Raw genomic sequence first — 22708 nt, 5'->3', positions numbered from 1 at the left:
ATGTAATAATGATTTTAATAGCTTTGTTTTATTATCTCATATTTTTAATTGTAATACGTTTTACCAACAAAATTGGCTTAAACAGTGCAGTCCGCACAGGCTAATCAGGGACGACACTTTCCGCTTTTATGATATTTTTCGTTTACAGAAAGTCTCTTCTTTGCAAAAATCCACTTAAGGGAGAAAGTGTCGTGCCTGATTAGCCTGTGCAGACTGCACTGTTTAATCTGAGACGAAACTTTACGCACATGCATTAAACACCATTTTCACAGAGCGATGCTCAAATGTTGTTGTTTTTTGTGTCGAGTCATATGTTTAGTTGGGTAACCTGTAACAAACCTATTATAGACATAAATATGATGTTGTCTTTATCATAATATGTTCGTTTTTATTTAACACGATATATGCCATAAATTAGCTATTATTATACTATAAGCGCCTTAAAAAATTAAAACTAGCAGACACACGCTGTTTAGCGTCAAGTTATAGGAAATTGAGATGTATTGATCTGTTATATGTGGTATTAACAATTTCAAAATCTAAAAAAAAAGTTTTAATAAACATCAGAGTTAGTTTTAGTTTTATTTGGCCTTATAACCGAGCTTTTTTGAATTTCCGTTTGTTAAATCCCTGAATTATGTAATTATTTTCCAATTCTGTTCTTTTTAAAATGTCTAGTTTCAGTATAAAGAGCATCGACAACAAGTTAATATGGATATTATTTTATTTCATGTTACAAACATTTTTTTCATTTAAAAAATGTCAATGAGCAAAACATGGCAACACAATCAATATGCTGCTATTCTTTAACTCAGTAGTCAGCTGTACTTCATGTAATCTTAAAAAAAAAACATGATTTATTGTTAGCTCCTTGGTTTTGATACTATCTCGAATTACAAGGGGCGCCTAATCGCATAATGACACCGCATTCTGGAGCAGAAGGCGATTTAAATGCATATCTTACGGGGGATTCCGGAGATGATCGACGAATCACGAGTTAGTGATGCGCTTATTAACGCGCACCATGTCCTCTGATGATTAAGAGCGCATGCGTAATCATTTTAAAACAAACATTGGTCCGGTTTTTAATATAACTATTCACCAGTCTGAAAATATTGTGCTGGGTTTATACGTTTTTCTTGCTGGGAAAGTTGGGTTTAATGCATGTGCGTAAATTGTCGTCCCAGATAAGCCTGTGCAGTCCGCACGTTAAGACCAGTTTTCACACAAAGAGGCTCTCACTTAACCAATTTCTTTTCAGTTACACCAGCAAAAGATCATGGATCAAAAGAGGCCTGAAGCAAAAGAAGTCCAAATTGAACTGAAGTCCATTCGAAGGGTGCAGGGCGACCCTCCTAGCTACGACGGTGCCGGAAGCTGTCCGCGGGGTCGGGACAATCCGGCGTACGACGCCAAAGACGGCACATGGGAGGGTCGGCAATCGACGGGAGCACATATGAACGACGTTTCTGTTGAAATTTTGCAGGCGAATGGAATCAGAAAGAGGGTAAACATATATTAATATTAATTTATTTCATAGAATGAGTTATTCAGTAGTATGGCAAGCGAAATGAACATTAATTCCTTAAACCACGGTTTAACAGTTAACTATATAATGAAGAGACTTTAAACCCGGGTACAAAGTGCCGTTTGCACATTAATTCCTTAAACCCGGGTTCAAGACTGAACATCCAATATTTTTTGGCATTATACTATAGATATATATACATATATGAGCCGCATTCTGGGAAAACGGGTCTTAATGCATGTGTAGGTGTAGTTACAGATAAGCCTGTGCAGTTCGTATCAGGGACGACACATTCAACCTGAACTGGATTTTGAAAAAGAAGAAAATTCTTTAAACTAAACATTCCATCAGAGCAAAGAGTGTCGTACCTAACTACCTTGTGCGGACTGCATGTGGCTAATTTGGGACGACACCTACGCACATGCATTAAACCCCGTTTTACCAGTGCACTGAATATATATTTTTATTTTGCAATGGCATATGTAGCCGTATGAACAATACATATAGGTATGGTCTTTTGTACGAACCATTGCAAAAGCACGCTTTCAAGATCACGGATAATTTTTAACTTATCAAGGCTTTTCAGGATAATACCCAAACTTCAGAATCTTCATCGTTATTTTGACATAATCCGATAAGCAGATTAGCTGATTATGAAAACTTCGAAGCCATTTGTTGCATGGTTTTCACATTCTACTACCATAGCAAAATCCATTTAAAGGGACTGTCCAACAGATTAAAACGTCGTTCGACGCGAATCGATATTTTGGGAAACTACGAGGATAGCTTATATAGATAAAAAAAAAATGCCTCCGCATTTGACGTGAGCGTGGATGTTTGAGTGGTAAAGTCGGGAGACAATTTACTCTAAACTTCCATGACTCTAGGGATCAGTGGCTCGAGCACTATGGAGGTTAAGGTTTTTTCTTTTTTTTTTTAAATTGTACTCTTATTTTTTACTGGAGTTTTTTTAGTTCAAATGTTTAAAATTATCAATATATAGCATTTAAAGCAGTTAATGACAAGCTTTAATACATGCCAAAATCTGTTGGACGGCCCCTTTAATCTATACGGAAACAGATTGACAAATGATATACATAATTACATGTAGATGAGTATTTTACATAAATGTTCTGCATAAAATGATTATACAAAAACGTAATATATAGATACCACGTTTATTCAGTTCTTTTAATATCGTATCATCTCATCTTCGCCTCTGGTTCCGTCTTGGACAGCTTCATCTAGGCGTCTCGGTTCTGGGCGATTCTCTCCAGCATTCCCCACGTATCAGTAATACATGTATACATGAAACAAACTGCATATAGAAATAATCACAATTAAAAAAGGACATAATGCGCCACTACAGGGATCCCCGGACGAGGTCACGCACGCTGTCCCGAAGGGGGACGGGATGAAGCTCGAATTCGACCTTGATCAGTACGAGGAAAGTTCCGATGATGAAGAAGACGAGTACGACCACAAGCTGGCCCGAGCGGTGGGGACTGCACAGAGAGCAATCTGGAACTACTTCCGGATGAATAAGATTGGTATGTGTTTGTTACTATGATCGTAGTGGTGCTGATTATGCTGATGCTAACGATGACCAGCGTCATGAAGACCTTAGATTGTGAAAGTGATGATGATAGTAATTATTATGATGATTGTTGCAGACTGCCACCATTGTTCAAAGTAGCAGAATGATGATATAACAATAACGGTGTTCCGGGACTGGCAATGTCGACCACCCATATATTTTTAATTGTTGTGTCACATATAATGCTTATCAATTCTTTGAAGTTTTGACACTCCGAATATGGTCATGGCATTTCCAGAACTCCAAATTTGGTAAGGGGTATATTTAGAAGTGGTTGCTGGGGCTAATACTAGAATTCGATTGGTCAAAATGATATAATTTGCATGGTTTTATTTAGAATTAGTTTACGTCCGATTGAAACGACGCCCGAAGCCCGCAGAACATGTTAAGACTCTGAAACAAGTGGGTTGTGTTTCTCATTAACGAAATATACATTTTTGGGGATAGAGAAGGCATTGTTCAGTAAGTTAATATTGTTATTTTATGGTTATTGATTTGTATAAATCTTTTTTGCATTTTGTCTACACGTGTAAATTAATTGATACATTTTTGGTTTGAGCGACTATTTAAGTCTGATTAATTAACTCTGTAATAAGGGTAAAGGAAAACCACACAGTCATTTGTGAATGGAATATAGTTTTCATTTCAATTATGTGATATTGTATCAGTTGAGAGAAATGTTGTGTAGTTTTTATAATATTATATGTTATTATTACGCACATGTTTTTAGATTCTGCATGAAAGATTGTCATTTGCTTATTATACTTCATTCGCATTGTTAATTACAGATAACCGTCACAATCGTCACTAACGTCACAAAGATTGTTCGTTGGATGATATATGTCAGAAACGTCAATTAGAACGCATTTATAATCGCCATATTCGTCATAGTCTTCGCATTTGTCATCGTTGCCATAACCGTCGTAGACGTCATTGTCGACGTAGTACTTGTTCACGTCGGCGTCGTCGGCGGCACTGTTTATGTAGACGAAATAAAGGTGTAAACGTGACGCGTGTATTGCAGTGACTTGCCCCAAAACTTTATTTTGTCGGACCTAGACCTAGTCGGGTTCGACTGGCTCGCCACAATGATTGTTGTGATTCTGGTGATCGTGATCGTATTGATCATCGTAAATATTACGCTAATGATGATGATTATGGTCATGGCCATGACGATGACTGATGGTGATAATGATGAGGAGGTGATAATGATCAATAATCAGACTATTTATCGTCATGATGATGATAATTGTCATGTTGATGATCATGATGACGATTATGATGATGATGAGGAGAATGACGATGATTATAAAGGCTTTGATAACAATGATGATAACGACGATGAACGCTTCGATGCTTTTAGATGGACGTATAATTAGCACACTGAATATAACTGTTTAATCGTTGACAAACAACACATTTCCTTTCAGTGTTCTGGATCGTGGTGGCCGTCGTGCTGACGATGCTATACACGGCATACTTCCTCTACGCTATTATCAAGTTCTTCGACAAGAGCGACGAGGAAATGGTGCGCCTGCTCTGGTTCACGGTCTTCGTCGCGTGCTTTGCGGCCGCCAAGATCTCCTGGGACAAATCTCTGGAGCGGAATTGGGACAGCGCGCGCATGTCCGAGAAAATCCGAGAGCGCTTTGAGCGGCTTCCGCACCATGACAAAGTTGGAACAATGTAGGTGCATTTGTATTTGATTTTCACGTCGGCGATTCTATTAAGCGCAGTGGTTAGTCGACTCAATTATTACCGCGTCGGCTCGGGTTGGCCCCCACCCAGTGCATGCCAAAGTTTCCCTAAACTTGAGATGCATCTGAAAAGCGCACTACGCCTGGACATACTGCATATCGCTAATGTTGAATCTTCTGTCATGAACTTCGAAATAAACACACTTTTGTGAATCGTTTTGAAACAATCGGGACTATGATGGCAAGTGTAACTTTAAATATTGGCGAGTTTTTATCGTTTAAGAATCTACATCGTCCGTCTGAGTACACCAAGTAACTAATGTCTAAATGGGCCGCGTTCTGGGTTTAATGCATGTACGTTAAGTGTCGTCCCAGAGTTGCCTGTGCAGTCCGCACAGGCTAATCAGGGAATCCACTTTCCGCCTTTATGGTATTTTTAGTTTCAAGGAAGTCTCTCCTTACCGAAAATCAAGTTTAGGCGGTAAGTGCTGTCCCTGATTAGCCTGCGCAGACTGTGCACATGCATTAAGCCCAGTTTTCTCTGAACAAGGCTCAAATGAGAAATAGTAAGAGCGTTTCTTGCATGAGCCACCTATTATTTATTGTTTATAAAGCGGTCAATGACACGCTCTGCAAATATTAAGCGTGCAATATAAACAACGTGTATGTTTATTGTGTTTACGGGTCATTGTTTTTTATAGTTATATTATCTTAAGATCATATATATTGGATTTCCAATGACATTGCCTGAATCCCTACGTTTGATTTAACTTATCAATATGGCACTTCAATCTAATCAAAACGGTTGACGTGGACATGAAAATATGCCTTTAGTATCGTAATAAAAAATATATTTGCAGTAAAATGCATCTTGAATTTACGTGTTCTAAAAGTGCATAGTTAGGTTAACTTCTCAATGTTAAGTCAATATCAGCGGTGTTCAGGTGACTTTCTCCTCAGTGTGATTCCAATCAATATGAGCCTCACTCTGTGAAAATGGGGCTTAATGCATGTGATAAAAGTATCCTCCGGGATAGCCCGCAGCCCGCACAGGTTAATACAGGATGTCAGTTTATGTCTTTACTGTGATTGAAATCACGATGAAACAAACATGCACATCTATTCAAATACAATTTTTGAGCTTTTAAATAATACTCTATTTGCATAATACATTGTCAAATTATACTTTTGGTTACTTTTCATTTCATTTAAAAGAAAAAAACGTATCGTAAAGTCATTTAAATCCCAAACTAGAGCGTTTATTTATCCCGTTTTCAACGCGACATTGACGGTATAACACCTTATGGAATATACTAGCCTGTATTCAACACTGTGGGATATACCTGTCACGTGCACGGACTACTTTTTACTTTATCACTGAATGATTTTTCATAATTAATAAAGTCGAGAAAACTTTAGCTTCAAAATTATACGACGTTCAACCTTTAAATCTAGTCATATGACATAATTTTTCGCCGTCCGTATAACGAATCAGCTGATTGATGGCGTCATAAAATGACACTTTTTTCGTAATTTTCCCAGAAAAAAATTGACGATTTATTATAAACGCGACTTATTTCACATGTACCTGTACTGAATATCGACATTAATCACATTTTCCTTATTTCGTGTAATGTGCATTCTTTACAATCCATGCATATACTTTTGACATTTAAGAATGTACAACAAGCCATACAAATATCGCACAATTCATAAATAATCTGCAACATTTGCTATCCGATTTAATTTACGTTAATCATAGAGCTGTGTAAAGTATAAGATGGTTTAAGTTTAAACATAATTATGTTTGTATGCAGAAATCTGCAAATGCATCCGAGTTTACCAACGGCTATTATTCGATAAACTGCTCCGGTTCATTATATCAGCAGTAATGTACATATAGTACATGACGTAGCGCGTGACGAATCAGAAAGTTTATCCAGTTCATAAATTCATTTGAAAATAGTGATAGGATGGCATGAGGGTCTTTATTTAACTATGCTAAAATAATTATTAAAGACCTTAGATGCAAAATCGCCAATTATTGAGTTAAATGGGTTATTAGATGGATTTTAAAGGATAATTAAAGGTAAGATACTAGTTCGAACGTGTTTTGGTTTTTTTTTGTACTTTTGTCGTTCCCTGTTCTCGGGGAAATGATTTTAACGTTCTCGGGGAAATGGATCACACACGGCATACCCATAACAGTATATAAAAAACACGTTCTGCGCGTCCTTAAATTCGTCGTCCGAAGTCGGAAAACGTATTGCCCTGCATATTAAGTCAAAATAAAGTCAGTCGCTGCAATTGTCTCTTTACTCGTCGATAGTGTACATGTAGAATCTATGTTGACATCGACATCATTTTGTCAGGAGCAATCGCCGCCATATTGGATTTTGATCATTTTCTTTCGAAAATAAAATGAATTATAGTAAAGTCAAATCTTCTTTTCGCGGTCGTAATGTGTTACAATTCGCAAGCTGCGTAAAATTGAATCGAGGCATATGGTGATATTTTTACTTGTTTTACAGTTTGTGTGTGAATTTGTTTAAGACTATTTTGCGTACCAGAACAAATACATTTATATCACTACGCATGGTTACATTCGTTAGATTTTAAGCGATTTTTAAGAATGATTTAAACTAATTGTTAGGCTAAGGTTATTAGATCTAGTTATGTTAAATGTCACGTTAAAAAAATCAAATGGGATAAATAGAATACTAGTATTAGCGTTGAATACAGAGATTAGCGTTGAATACAGAGTTTATGTTGCTCGGCTCGAACACCGAAAGCGCTCGCCAAGGCTCGCGCTTCCGGCGTTCTAAGCCTCGCAACATAAACTTCTCTGTATTCAACGCTAACCTAGTATTCTCTATGTATATGTTTGGCATTCCAATTGGTTTAATGACTTTAATTTCAAAGAAAACTTACTTACAAAATGACTCAAAAGTCCGTTTTCAAAACTACATTATATGTTTATTTGAAACTTGGTATACACCTTGACATGCTATGGGCCTCGTAATGGATAAACTAACCTTAACGCATTTGCGTAAAGTGTCATCCCAGACCAGCCAGTGAAATACGCACAGGCTAATCAGGGACAACAACTGGATTTTTGTTAAGAAGATGCTTTCTTTAAACAAAATATTCCTTAAAAGCTGAAAGTGTCGTCCCTGAATAACCTGTGCGCACTTCACAGGCTAATTTGGGATGACACTTTGCGCACATGCATTAAGCTGCGGTTTACCAGAAAGATGATCATTTGTGTCTAGTTCTGAGAAAACTGGGCATAATGCATGTGCGTAAAGTGTCGTCCCAGAATAGCCTGTGACGTCCGCACAGGCTAATAAGGGACGACACTTTCCGCTTTAATGGTAAAACTAGTTTAAGCGGAAAGTGTCGTCCCTGGTTAGCCTGTGCGGACTGCACAGGCTAATCTGGGACGACACTTCATGAACATGCATTAAGCCCAGTACTGCACAGGCTAATCTGGGAAGACACTTCATGAACATGCATTAAGCCCAGTACTGCACAGGCTAATCTGGGACGACACTTCATGAACATGCATTAAGCCCAGTACTGCACAGGCTAATCTGGGAAGACACTTCATGAACATGCATTAAGCCCAGTTTTCTCAGAACAAGACACATTTAATACCACGTTGCTCTGACTTGCAGAGTCTACTGGTTCCTCGTGATAGGCACTACCGTGTTCTTTATTATCTTCGTTATCGTCGACATCGCCATAGACCACCCCGACAATCTCAGATCCGCCTTCGGCATGGCCGTGTTTGTACTGCTGTTTTATATCTTCTCTTACAAACCGTCCAAGGTAGGCCTTTACTTTGTTCTTAGAACAATATCTTCTCTTACAAACTATCCAGTGAATACCTATATTTGCTGCGCTATATCGTCTAGAACAAAACGTCCAAAATAGCAAGATTCTTCGTTCTACTACATCTCCTCCTTCACAACCACCAAAAAAATGTTTTATCACATGTCATACCCTGTTTCCCATGTAATATAACCATTACGAATATTTTTATCTTCCACATGTGTAATATACTTATTAAGCGTTTTCAATGGATTATTTTCGTCCGATTGACCAATCGCATTTTGTTATTTTGCTGAAATGTCATTGCAATGTCAAATGACGTCACGAAATGTAAACAACATTCGGGATTTATCATTATGTATGCGTAAATATTTATTTAATTTGCTCATTTAAAAGCATGTGATAAAACAGATATGACACTCGTTGTCATATCATACCCTATTTTATTAAACTCGTCCAGGAAATTCGTTAGTAAGCTCGCCAAAGGCTGTTTACTAACAAAATTCTTGAACTCGTTTAATAAAATAGGGTATGATATGACAACTCGTGCCTATATTACTCTGTTCATCTATATCCTCGCATAGACGCTGCCTTAATCAGCAATTACATGGACAGTTTGATTTGTGATTTTTAGATACAGTAGAACGTACATTACTTAAATCTTGTCGCATTTTAATCTTCAGAGGCTATTAGTAGCCAAGGTAACTTTTGTTACGTAAGATATATGTTTTGTGATTATTTCTGGGCTAATTGTGAGGTTTGGGACTTTTTAATCGATTTAAACCCTAAATTATATGATTGACCGTTTCAAAGAGTTGATCATAGCTTTAATGATGATTTGATGTTAAATGTCTTATTATTTGCAATGATATGTAAAGGCCATTTGTCATTTGCCTTATATAACATATAAACGACGATAAGTTCTCTGTATGCGTCTCTCATAATTATATATTTTCTATGCACGGTCATCTTTGGCCATCAATCCCTGATAGAAAAAAGTTTGTGAGTGCTCGTTTTGTTCTGTTTCTATAGCCGTAATAAGCTCATTGATTCATTTTCAAATATGTAGATTATAATAATCCTGAAGTTAATATACTTCTAGGTAGTTTAAAAAAACAGTTTTAAGCTTTTCCTACAAACCAATCTAGGAACAGACTAATACACTATTAAAGTTAAGATAGACTAAAAAGTATACCTTCGCCAACATTAATCCCATGATCTACACGGTCATTTGTATAAGTCTACGCGGTCATTTGTATAAGAGCCCCGCTCTGGGGCGACCATTTACGCAAATGCTTTAAGCCTCGTTTTCCCAAGAGCGAGGCCCACATCATTTAGCTGCATAACTTTTACCGCAGGTTCAGTTCCGGCCGGTGTTCTGGGGCCTGGCGCTCCAGTTCTATTTCGCCCTCCTTATCCTTCGTACCACGTGGGGCTACAACGCGTTCGATTGGCTCGGCAAGCGCGTGAGCGAGTTCCTGGCCCACACGGACGCCGGCTCCATCTTCGTGTTCGGCGAGGCGTATACGATGCACTTCTTTGCATTGAAGGTAAGCAATGATTTTATTATATTTACTGTAAAACATGCATATTGCTTGATACGAAATTTTATGGTTTTTCAAACGATGAAGTTTTTCTGGATATGTAAATTCGATTGCGCGGATTTCTGATTTGGGGAAAAAATTGAATCGGTCACTTTCCGATGAGATTGTGTTGAATTCGTGGATCGGTCTACCCAAGAAATCAACGAAAATTAATGTCGCACGCAGAATAAGGATTTGACAGTATTTGAAGGAGGTTAACATTAGTATCTGATAGTCGGTATAATAACCGCTGTTCTTTATGTACATAATACTCAACAGCTCAAAACTGTTGATATTTTTGGGTTGATAACGCTTATATGGGCCTCGTTAGTGGAAAACTGGGCTTAATGTGTGTGCGTAAAGTGTCATTAGCCTGTGAAGTCCGCACAGGCTTATCTGGGACGACACTTTACGCACATGCATTGAGGCATTCAGCCCAGTGGAAGAGAGGAAATATGTGTTTAGTAAACCGCATTTTTTGCCATTTACTCTTCCCATGCGGTGACCAAAGATGACAACATATTTATTAATTGATGTTTTAGCGCTGTTTTAAATAACCGATAGTTGAATTTTTGAGCCGTGTTCTGGGAAAACTGGACTAAATGCATGTGCGTAAAGTGTCGCCTCACAGGCTAATCAGGGAGAACACTATTTGCTTTTATTAAAAGTTTTCATTTTAATGAAGTCTATTCTAAACGGGAATCAATTCTAGGCGGAAAGTGTCGTTCCTGATTAGCCTGTATGATAAGCACAGGCTAATCCGGGACGACACTTTACGCACATGCATTTAGCCCTGTTTGCCCTAAGCGTGTCTGATTTCCTCTCTTGCAGGTGTTGACCGTCATCATATTCTTCAGTTCCTTCATTTCGATGCTCTACTATGCAGGGGTCATGCAGTTCGTCATTAGGCATATCGCCCGCTTCCTCGCTTTCTGCCTCGGCACCTCGCCAACGGAGAGTTTGAATGCGGCGGGAAATATTTTCATTGGTCAGGTAAGGCCAACGGAGAGTTTGAATGCGGCGGAAAATATTTTCATTGGTCAGGTAAGGCCAACAGAGAGTTTGAATGCGGCGGGAAATATTTTCATTGGTCAGGTAAGGCCAACGGAGAGTTTGAATGCGGCGGGAAATATTTTTATTGGCCAGGTAAGGCCAAAAGGAAAGTTTGAATGCGGCGGGAAACCTTTTCATTGGTCAAGTAAATCGGGTGACCTATATAACGCCAGACGCCTGTGACAAATGCCTAAGCATTATAATATTTTTGGATTTAATATATCCATGAAATAATACTGGACAATGTATTGGTACTGGTTTATTGAGAAACTATTTTACGCTTTTTGTCTTGTTATTTTCACACACACACACACGCACGCACGCACGCACGCACACGCACACACACACACACATGCTTTTATGCCCACATTTTAAGTACCTATAACGTTTGCTAAGATACCAGCTCGTTCGGTTCAATACGTTTTGCAAACAAATGGCGCATGATAAAATACTAACGTTTAACAAACTCTCACGATATCACATTTTATTCCTTCACATATTTACCGCGGCCGTTTCTGTTAATTATTCATATACTTGTATTTACCACTAAGGTAAAACATACATCGTTTAAATACACTTATCTTGTTTTATTGACTAGACATAATTATTATAGAACGTAATTGCATTATATTTGAGCAGTTATCAATAGAAAGTTATCGCAAAACATAAAATGGACTTTAACAAAACAATGAGTCAAGCCAAACAACATTTTTAAGCGGCGTCGCCATGTTGACGTAAATTGCAGTGAACTAAGCATTTCCGTCAATTCTGGATCAGCAGACGATTGATATTACAATCTACCTAGTGAGGCATTTCAGGGACGACACTTTCCGCTTTTATGGAAGATTCTGAAGAAAACCCAATAATCACTATTGAATTTATGGCATATTCTATCTTACTGACGATTCCGGAGATAGCCGATGTATCACGATTGTATTTCCTTCCTGCAGAGTGAAGCCCCTTTGATGATCCGGCCGTTCCTCAAGGAGATGACGCGCTCCGAGATACACGCCGTGTGCACCGGTGGGTTCGCCACCATCGCTGGGTCCGTCATGGCGGCTTATATACTAATGGGGGTAAGGCAGACCGTCTGGCATTCTTAGAATTATAAATTAAATATGAGCCACGCTTTTGGAATACGGGGACTAATGCATAATTTTATATATGTGTCAACCTATCATATTTGATTTAAGCTCCGCGCATGCGTTCGAGATGATTATATGTGGTTACCCTCAAAAGGAATTAACTCTATCTATTATTCGAAGAACATGTCGTTGTTGTACAAATCCAGTTAAGGTTAGCTTTAGCGAATGTTGCTAATATTTTTTATTTGCAATTTCGCACGTGTCTTCAGAATCACATTTTAAGGTCATTGGCCAGTTGTTTATGTGAATTTTTCACCTTGTCCTTTAAGTTTGCCAGGCACCGCAGTTATTTCAACCATGTATGCAGTGTTATTTGTTAAGGTCATTGACAGTGAATAGTTCATTAACATTTAGAGTTGAATTCGTTAGAATGGTCTAGCGCGCTGTCTGTGAACAGGTCTTTGTGTATTTACATATTATTTTCATTTTGATTGAAAAAAATGTATAATAGTTAAATAATGTCACCATGTTTTCCATATACATCCTAATGTCGTACCTTTGCCGACCAAACATGAACTTTAAAATGAGCCTCTCTTTGAAAAAAAACGAGGCTTACTGCATGTGCGTTAAGTGCCGTCTCAGACAAGCCTGTACAGTCCACTTAGGCTAATCCTGGACAACACTTTCCGCCTAGACTGGATTTTTGCTAACAAGATACTTTCTTTTTATCAAAAAATGCCTTAAAGGCGGAAATTGCAGTCCCAGATTACACTGCGCGAAGTGCACAGGCTTATCTGGGGTGACACTTTACGCACATGCATTAAACCCGTTTTCAAAGAGCGAGGCTGAAATCTTGCTCAATTACAAGTATCCGATCAAGTTATATTAATAACATAATCATTTATACTCCGTATCTTCCACCACCGCACACATTAGGTTTCTCCGAACCATCTGTTGTCGGCGTCCGTGATGAGTGCCCCGGCCGCCCTCGCAATGGCAAAGCTCTTCTGGCCGGAAACCAAGAAGAGCAAAGCCAATGCCGACGCCGTTTACAACATGGCCAGGGGGTACGTATTATGTCCGGTATAACACAATTTAAGATTAACATACAGGGTGTACAATGTACATGGTGATTCTAAAAATTCTCCATACGCAAAGCGTAACGGAAATGTGAACATGCACCAATAGCTGGGTTAATCAGTTTTCATGAGTGAATAGGTACGGTAAAAGTTGTCTACTCTTTAGCATTAAAAACAACGTCATGAATATCATAACCTTACGGTGGCAAAGAGGTGACATTCACTCCTCTTTTGTAAATTTGCACTCCTCTTTTTTCTATCTCGAGTTAGCTATGTCGTGGCCTCGAGTTACTAAGTCGAGGCCACGAGATAGAAAAAAAGAGGAGTGCAATTAAAAAAAAGAGGAGTGAATGTCACCTCTATGCCACCGTATAACCTCCATCTACATCCAGGGTGAATTAATGGGGACGGCCTTCAGCATACCTCTCGAGATGTCAATGCAATCTATGAGCCTCGTTTTGGGAAAACGGGCATAATGCACGTGCGTAAATTGTCGCCCCAAAAGTTGCATGTGCAGTCCGCACTGGCTAATCATGGTCGACTGTTTCCGCTTTTATGGTATTTTTGGTTTCAAGTTAGTCTCTTCTTTTCAAAAATTTAGTTAAGGTCTAAAGGATTGTCCCCGATAAGCATGTGCGGATTTAACAGGATAAACTTGGACGACACTTTACGCACATCGAGGTTACCAATGCCAGTGCCTCTCTAACAATATATTGTATCATCGATATTACAAACTATTTTTGTTTACGATCGATGATTGTATGGAAAATATACACCGCATTTTTCATTCCATATAGGCTACGCTCTGGACAAACTGGGCTCAAATTATGTGCGTAAAGAGTCGTCCCAGATTAGCGTTTGCAGTCCACACATGCTAATCAGGTGACGGCACGTAAAATCGGAAAGTAGCGTCCTTGATTAGCCTGTAAGGACTACACAGGTTGATATGGGATGGCAATTTTCGCACATGCATTAAGCCCAGTTTTCCCAGAACGAGATTCATTATATTCTCCGTTCCCAGCACTGAACACAACATCATCGAGGCGGCTAGTAACGGCGCCTCAATCTCCATCAAACTGATCTCCAACGTCGCCGTGAATCTGATCGCCTTCATCGCCATACTCAACTTTGTCAACGAGACGCTCAGATGGTTCGGCAAGCGAGTCCACATGACCGATCCAGAACTTACCTTCTCCGTACGTGTACTGGTAATTGTTTAGACCTGTAACTCGTAACTCATATTCTTGTACGTGCTTTTTCTGATGTTCACTTCTATGATTATCGTTCCAGGAAATAAGGGTTTAATTCATATGCGTAAAATGTCCAATATAAGCATGTGTAGTCCGAACAGAATAATCGGAGACGACACTGTCCGCTTGTATAATATCTTTTGTATAATGGATGTCTCTTCTTAGCGAAAATCATGTTTTAGCGGAAAGTGGCATCCCTGATTAGCTTGTGCGGACTAAGGGCGACTCAACTGCTCAAAACAATTAAGACAGTGTTCATTCTTATGGCTTGTGTACTTCTATTCTGTTCAAAGCATTTTTGTTCGTACAGTTTGGACACATTTCTTTATAACAGTCTGTTGGTCCGTACAGTTCCGTCCTCGTTCTTTCTAAAAGCTGATATTTCTAACATATTCTAACAAGTAATGTTCTGTCACAATTCTTTTGAAAGCAATGGTATTTTCATTAGGTGCCTTTTAAATCTCGATTGGTCGTTGTCGGCTAAGGTACAACTTAAAATTACCTCGTGAACTCTTAAAGGGGCCGTCTTACAGATTTTGGCATGTATTGAAGCTTGTCATTAAATGCTTTATATTGATAAACTTAAACATTTGAACTAAAAATCTCCAGTAAAAAACAAGATTACAATTTTAAAAAAGGAAAAAAAGTAACCCTCAACAGGGCTCGAACCACTGACCCCTGGAGTCCTGGAGTAAAAATTCTCCCGCCTAGACCACTCGACCATCCATGCTCAAGCTTAGAGCGGATGCATTTTTTACCTATATAAGCAATCCTCGTAGTATCCCAAAATAAAACGACAACAACAGAACTTTCTAAATTATTCAATCGTTTCGCATCGCACGACGCTTTATAATTTTCAGGTTTTTAAATCATCAAAAGATGCATATAATAGATATTTAAGAGCATGGTAAATGGTCAGTATTACTATTTCCACACAAATATCATAACTAAAACGAATATCTGCGAATCTGAAACAACTTTTTTTTAAGTTTGTAAATTTACCAGAACGTGAAATCTGTTGGACGGCCCCTTTAAGTATATAACAAAGTATCAGCATCGCATGGGTACGAAAAATATACTAAAACGTATCCCGAACAATGGCGGGGTGCCTCAACGTGTATTTGCCGTACCCAGGGAACAGTGTTGTCTACTTAAGAGTGCCCCGTGTTATTTTACGTAGTACCTGAGCCGACAACGACCATTCGAGTTTGTATCTATCAAACACCGGATATGTCGTACAGTTCGACAATATTCTTTCATATAACAGGCGATAAGTTTCAACAGATCCACCTTCAAATATCTGTTTACAATATTTCCCTTATTTTCATATATAACTAGAATGTTGGTACAAATCTATTTCATTATGAGGCTCATTCTGAGAAAACTGGGCGCAATGCATGTGCGTATAATGCGATCCAAGATTAGTCAAGGCAGTTCGCATAGGGGCATTGGGGACGATACTTTAGGATTGTATGGAATGTTTCGTTTAAAGGAAGTATGTGTCAACTAAAAATGCACTTTAGACCGAAAGTGTCGTCCCAGATTAGCCTGTGTGCATGCATTAAGCCCAGTTTTCCCAGAACACGACCCTATACAATACCCCCACAGTTGGTGTGCTCGTACCTGTTCTACCCGATCCCCTGGTTGATGGGCTGCGACACAGGTGACGTGTTCAAGGTCGCTAGTCTCATTGGTACCAAGACATTTCTCAACGAGTTCGTCGCCTACAAAGGTCAGTGCATCAAAGCTAGTTTAAAATAATTATTTTTGTGGGACATTAACTTTTGTTGATTGCATGGGTTGAACGATTCAGGAATTTAACTCAAACAGATCGGCAAATCATCGGTGCAAATTCCTCATTTTTTCCACATTCAGAAATCCACAAATTAACTTGTCCATTAAAAATCTGTTAACAAACACGAAATTTCATTCCTACGTATATTAAGCGTATTACAATATTTTACTTTCTGTGAAGGAATCTGTTGATAGGAACCGTAGCGCTAGAAAGTATGTTATGCTCAGTAGAATTTCCAAAACCTGTTTTATTATATTAAGACTATTAAAAGTAATTGCCTTATTATGTTGCTGCTCTTTGGGAGTAAAAAACTCATAATCGTTGTTTTGTATGCTAACGTGTTAGCGGATTGTGCATAGTTTTCTCGTTTGCTCAACATTTCTTTTCTAATAACAGGGTCAATTTGAAATGCTTCATTTGTAAACTTCGCGATAGATAATTATTTAATTACACGTTCCACAATGGAAATGAACTGTACTCGTTTTGGTTTTTCAGAACTCAGTGTGTACATCAAAAACCGAGCTGTCCTCGATAAATACGCAGCAAACCCCAACGCCACCTGGAGTTACATTAGTGACGGCATAACGCTCGGTAACGGCACGACGCTAGCTGGAGGCATTATATCGGTAAGTAATCAAAAACTTTTTTAATACGCAAGTGAATTTGCGTATTCAGTTAATGGCATTTTCGTTGTCAAACAAAGAATGGTCTAACAATAAGACCTCTGTAGACAGAACATATCATCACGGGCCAGAAGCCTATGTGGACTGGTAACTGTAAACTCAGGTATATTCGGCGTCATGAATTTCCGTTTGTGTTTTCAAAAAAGGACTTTTTCGTTGTCACGTTTACTTCATTCGTGGATTTTTTATTTTGAAAAAAAAAAAAAATTAGAGTCAAACATTTTCCGATGTGTTTGTTTTAAATTGTTAAATCGGTAAACTCACGAAGACAACGAAAATTAAATAGAGGATATTTGAATCAAAATCGATATTCCACCAAATCCAACAAGTTTTCTTTTTATTGTATGCATTTTTGTCACCGATTATTTTCTACATTGTAAAAGAGTTTAACTGGAAAATTTCGCTGGAATAATTACGTCATTTCGTCAAAAATGACGTCATTTCACAGTAAACCAGTAAAAATTATCGATAATTTTCACTGTTATTTTTCACTGTTTGAAACAGTGAATTATCAGTTTTAATCCACCGATATTTCTCTATAAACCACCGGAGAGCATAAAAAAAACTTGATAATAACGTTTCGCGCATAACATTGATTTAACAATTATTATCTCATATAGAGACAACGAAACCGCTAATAGAATACTCCACTACACGCTTCAGTCAACTATTTCAGGATCGCTCGACAGTTATCGCCACGTACGCCTTATGTGGGTTCTCTAACCTGACCTCTATAGGGATCATGATAGGGGCTTTAGGGGCAATGGCCCCTAACCGAAAGAAGGACATTACCAAGGTCGTAGTGAGGGCCATGATAGCCGGAAATGTGGCGTGCTTTATGACCGCGTGCATTGCAGGTACGTGAACAATCGATTGAAATATTAGAAGGCAACCCAAACAGTTTCCTTCGTCATTTCCGAATATAATTGGACCGTGCTCTGCGAAAAGGGGGTTTAATGCATGTGCGTAAAGTGTTTCTCAGATTAGCCTGTGAAGTCCGCACAGGCTTATCAGGGACAACACCTTTATGTAAACGAAAAATACCTAAAAGCGGAAAGTGTCGTCCCTGATTAGTCTGTGCAGAGTGCTGTGTCTTATCTGGGACAGCACTTTACGCACATGCATTAAACCCCCTTTTCACAGAGCACGGCCCAATTGTATGCTTGACAATAATTTTACCAGTCAGGTAAATGTTTAAATCTAGCAAAACAAACGCAACCTCAATAGGGCATTTTCTCAGATTTTGGAATGTATTGAAGCTTGTCAAGAGATGCTTTAAATTGATATTTGTCAACATTTGAACTAAATATCTCAAGTAAAAACAAGAATGAAATTAAAGAAAGAAAAACATAATCCAAAATTGGGCTTGGAGTTCAGTATTACTGATTCTTCGCAAATATCATAACTACAACGAACATTTGCGAATCTGAAACCTTTTTGTCAATTTACCAATACGTGAAAAGGTATCTTTAACCTGATGAGTAAAACTGACAGTACTGCCTCGGCCCTATCATAGTAATGCCTAATTGACACAATTCTATTTATTACTAATGTGTGTACACATATTTTATCAATTGTTTTACTTAACTTTATATGTTCATAAGTATGTTGTCAAATGAAATTATATCCTTCGCCATATCGATACAAACAATAGTGTATTGTTGCGTATGCTGCATTGTGCTGAATACATGTTGTGTACATGTTTTGGTTTGTTTTTCTCCTTCAGGTCTGTTGTATAAATCCGACATGTAAACCGCCATACCAATGCATTTGCCACGTGGAATCGACGCCTTCATCGACGGGCATTTCTAGTATTGGCTGCTAGTTTTACGTCAAATTAGATTATGCACACCCGTAAATACAAAAAAAAAACATGTACATTCATGTAATTATTGTGATAGATATTACGATTTGTTGATGTGCAGAGAATATTATGCACAGCTTATTTTTGTTTTACTAGTTAATTTGTTATACGTATTGCATATGATGGTCAAACACTTTTTACCTGCATTTTTTTTTAATTTGCTACCATCTACTGTTTATTTAAATCACGTTAAATATTTCAAATATGAAATTATATTTTTTTATAAAGAGCCGTACTCTATGAAGATGGGACTTGATGCACGCTAAAATAGTTTCGTCCCAGATTAGAATGTTCAGTCCTCATAGGCTTATCTGTGACGACACTTTCGGCTTTTTCGATATTTTCGTCTATAGGAGGTATCTGCTAATCGAACATCCAGTTTAGGTTGAAATTGTCGTCCTAGATTAGCCTGTTCTACCTCAAAAATGAAACTTCACTAAAACCGGTTTTCTCAGATAATTGCTCGCATTTATTTCTAAATCTCGTGCAAGGGTCAAGTGTGTGCATAGTTACAACAATTATGGTTGTATACAAATTCAATCAAAGACTTACGATGAACTTTTGTGAATGTTACCGTGAAAACAAACGTTGTTTACGAGTTGAAAACGTTAAGAAACCTTTTTATACCTGTCAATCTTTCGGTATGTTGGAACTGAATGAAATCATTTGATATCCTAGTGTTACGATTAATAATTGGAGCCGTCTTCTGAGAAAACTGGGCTTAATGCATGTGCGTAAAGTGTCGTACCAGGTTAGCCTGTGCAGTCCGCGTGTTTTCTCCGAACACGACTCATTTATATCATTGAAAACATTTTTTGCATAATTTTGAATGCTCATGGCTAATGCTAATTCTATTCTAAATAATTTAAAATGTATCACTAGTATTACATTTATTATTTCAATGTATGTTTTCTTACATTGCACCCCCTATCTAATGCATGGTGGTATTTCCAGTTTTGTTCTCATGAAATAATTGTGTATGTACGCATGTTATGTTAAATAATAGATTTCTATTAAATCAGCGTATTCTTGTGATAGTTGATTGTGAAACGGTAGACTTTTTTCATAAAGCTATCAATACTTAAATTTTTGTCAATAGTGTGGTACACATAACATATGATTGTTTGTATAGCCTATTGCTATTTTATACAAAAACGTATAGCTGTCTCATGTTTATTCTTATAAAAGTTTATAGATTACTTTCATATGTATGTTTGCTTTTTATAGTCTTATTGTTTTTTATTAATTGCGCATTGTGATTCGTTAACACATTCCACCTAAAATGATAATTGCCAAGTAATACACGCGTCGCGTCCTTGGAAACCTTTGCTTAATGCCTATGCAAACAGAGTCGTCCAAGATCGGTATGTGCCGTCCGCACGGGCTTATCGGGGACGACACAGACTAATCTGGGACGAAATTTTATGCCCATGCATCAAACCCTGTTTTCACATAACAAGGCTGTTTATATCGCGCGCTTTATCACGCGCATTTGATAAAATATGATGTTTCACAGACAGATTTCAAGCTTTTTTTTACATAATCTGATTGAGAAGATAATCCGTCAGACGATATTGTAACAGCTTGGAAAATTTTTAATTTGTGAAATTTGCAACACAGGTTAACCGGAGCTATAGTCGGCACTAACGCAAAATGACGCCATGAGCCATCGGCAACCTTTTTAATACTTCAGGGACGACACTTTCCGTTTGAACTGGATTTTAGCTCAGAACAGACTTCCTTTAAACGAAAATACAATAGAAGCGGATAGTTTCGTCCCTTATTAGCCTGTGTGGACTGCACGGGCTAATCTGGGACAACACTTTACGCACGTGCATTAAGTCCCGTTTTCCAAAGCGTGGTAAATAGTTTTATAGTACGGTAAATACGAATCAATGCGTTGAATACTTCTGGTGCTATGTCTTGATACAAATCAGGTTGTATGTCAATAATTTTGTTATATGTCATGTGTATATTGTTAACCAAATATTACAACTAGCAATATGTTCATTTTAAAGTATGCTATGTTTATTAATGTTTTGAGTTTTGAATAAATCTCAAGGATTAGTGGAGTATATGTTGTCGATGCAAAATGTATTATATAGTGTATGTCATTTTAATGGACACGTTCACATATAGACAAATGGTCTTCTGTCTTATTGTGTAACAGTGTAACGCAGTGCTTACATTTCGGACAAAGGAATATGCCTTAAGTACCATTAGGTAAATGAGACAAAAATAACCAACATATCTTAAAACAAGAATTATCTGTTTAAAATGGTATACGGCCTTGATGGCATTGTTTTTGTTGTTTAAAACGAACGTCAATTAAATCAATGGGTTAGGACTAATGTTTTTCTGAACAATTCTTAGCCGTATTACTTTTTAAATATGTTAATAACAAAGGAGCCTCTTTCTACGAAAACAGGGCTGAATGTATGTGCGTTAAGTGTCGTCCCAGATTAGCATGTGCAGTTAGCACAGGCTAATCAGGGGCGACACTTTCCGCTTTTATGGATTTTTTTCCTTTAAAAAAATCCTTTCTTATAAAAAAATCCAGTAAATACGTTTTACTGCCAGTTCGCAAACATGTACATGGGCTTTAAAAAAATGTACGATATTCATGTGTAAATGAAGTTGAAACAAATACAAATGCGAGATAAAGGCCATATACCTTAGTATTATGTTGATCTTCAAAACACTGTCATACATGAGTACTTGTCGAGTGGCACAAAACGCATTTAGAAGAAGTATTTGTTTTTGTTTGTTTTTTTTCATATTGTTGTTGTTATAATGATATATAACCAACGGAAGACATAATATCTTTGGTTTTATGTTAAATTAATTTCATTTAAGCAAAAATGTATTCATGGCCCAAATCGCCTTACCCACGAAATGTCCCTGTTCAGATTTGAATGGTTCGGTCTAATTCAACACCGTGCGTAAAAAGTTTACGTGATAAACCACATCGATATAGTGATTGTTGTATGCTCATTATTCCTTTACTTTTAATATTACCAATTTCCAAAAGAGAATAATTTCGTTTTTGCAATGATAGCAGCTATTCCCCTTACAAACGTAAGTTATCTAAATGGAATTGTACTCTTGCAAGTGACTTGCCTAAAACAGCCATGCCAACAGGAAATAATAGCAAAATCAACAATGTGTCACCCATATAAGAGTTAATGTTATCATTTCATATATCAAAGCCCATAAGGAACGTTTCATATCTTTTTAATTTCCTCGCTTAATTACTCAGTTACAAAACGTTGGTTATATTATATGTCTTATATTGTTTTTTTCTATATTCGCTTAATTTATGTTTAGTACTTTGGAAAAATAAGTTAATTTTAAAATCGGACCAAATTATTAAAGATCAAGTATTCCTTGCAAGAAACCAATGTGCATGTAATTAGTAGTTGGTTTAAATGAGCTGCAAACTGATTATAAGATTAAATGAGCACAATTAAAAAAAATATACATGTATATTTTACTAAAATAGTATATAAACAAGTTATGAAATTGAAGAGCACAGGACAAATGAGAAGAATAACTACAAAATATGCCTTTGTTCATAATAAAGTATTTATAAACTTAAAACAGTTTCCACCAAGGCAAACATGTAATTAAAAAAGTTTTTTTTTTGTAAAATTATTAACG

General features: G+C 37.5%; 1 protein-coding gene across 1 annotated transcript; it reads left to right on the top strand.

Annotated features, from left to right (window-relative positions):
- The first annotated feature begins 1279 nt into the window (after nt 1–1279).
- Nucleotides 1280–19034, top strand: LOC127854731 (solute carrier family 28 member 3-like). Its single transcript, XM_052389790.1, has 13 exons — nt 1280–1507; nt 2898–3078; nt 4556–4811; nt 8500–8653; nt 10015–10206; nt 11071–11232; nt 12243–12368; nt 13314–13444; nt 14478–14652; nt 16315–16438; nt 16997–17127; nt 17861–18041; nt 18911–19034. The coding sequence occupies exons 1-13, from the start codon at nt 1280–1282 to the stop codon at nt 18934–18936; spliced, it is 2067 nt and encodes a 688-aa protein (XP_052245750.1). The 3' UTR covers nt 18937–19034.
- The last annotated feature ends 3674 nt before the right edge of the window (nt 19035–22708 follow it).

This window comes from Dreissena polymorpha, chromosome 13 (assembly GCF_020536995.1).
Source record: "Dreissena polymorpha isolate Duluth1 chromosome 13, UMN_Dpol_1.0, whole genome shotgun sequence".
Classification (NCBI taxonomy): Eukaryota; Metazoa; Mollusca; class Bivalvia; order Myida; family Dreissenidae; genus Dreissena; species Dreissena polymorpha.
The sequence above is the reverse complement of the archived record's forward strand: the minus strand, read 5'-3'. Positions and strand labels throughout refer to the sequence as shown.

Excerpts from the sequence above, each read along its gene's own strand:
- LOC127854731 (XM_052389790.1), top strand. The coding sequence starts at position 1,280 with ATGGATCAAAAGAGGCCTGAAGCAAAAGAAGTCCAAATTGAACTGAAG. Across the intron at positions 4,812-8,499 it reads CATGACAAAGTTGGAACAAT|AGTCTACTGGTTCCTCGTGA; the intron begins GTAGGTGCATTT and ends TCTGACTTGCAG. Across the intron at positions 11,233-12,242 it reads GAAATATTTTCATTGGTCAG|AGTGAAGCCCCTTTGATGAT; the intron begins GTAAGGCCAACG and ends TCCTTCCTGCAG.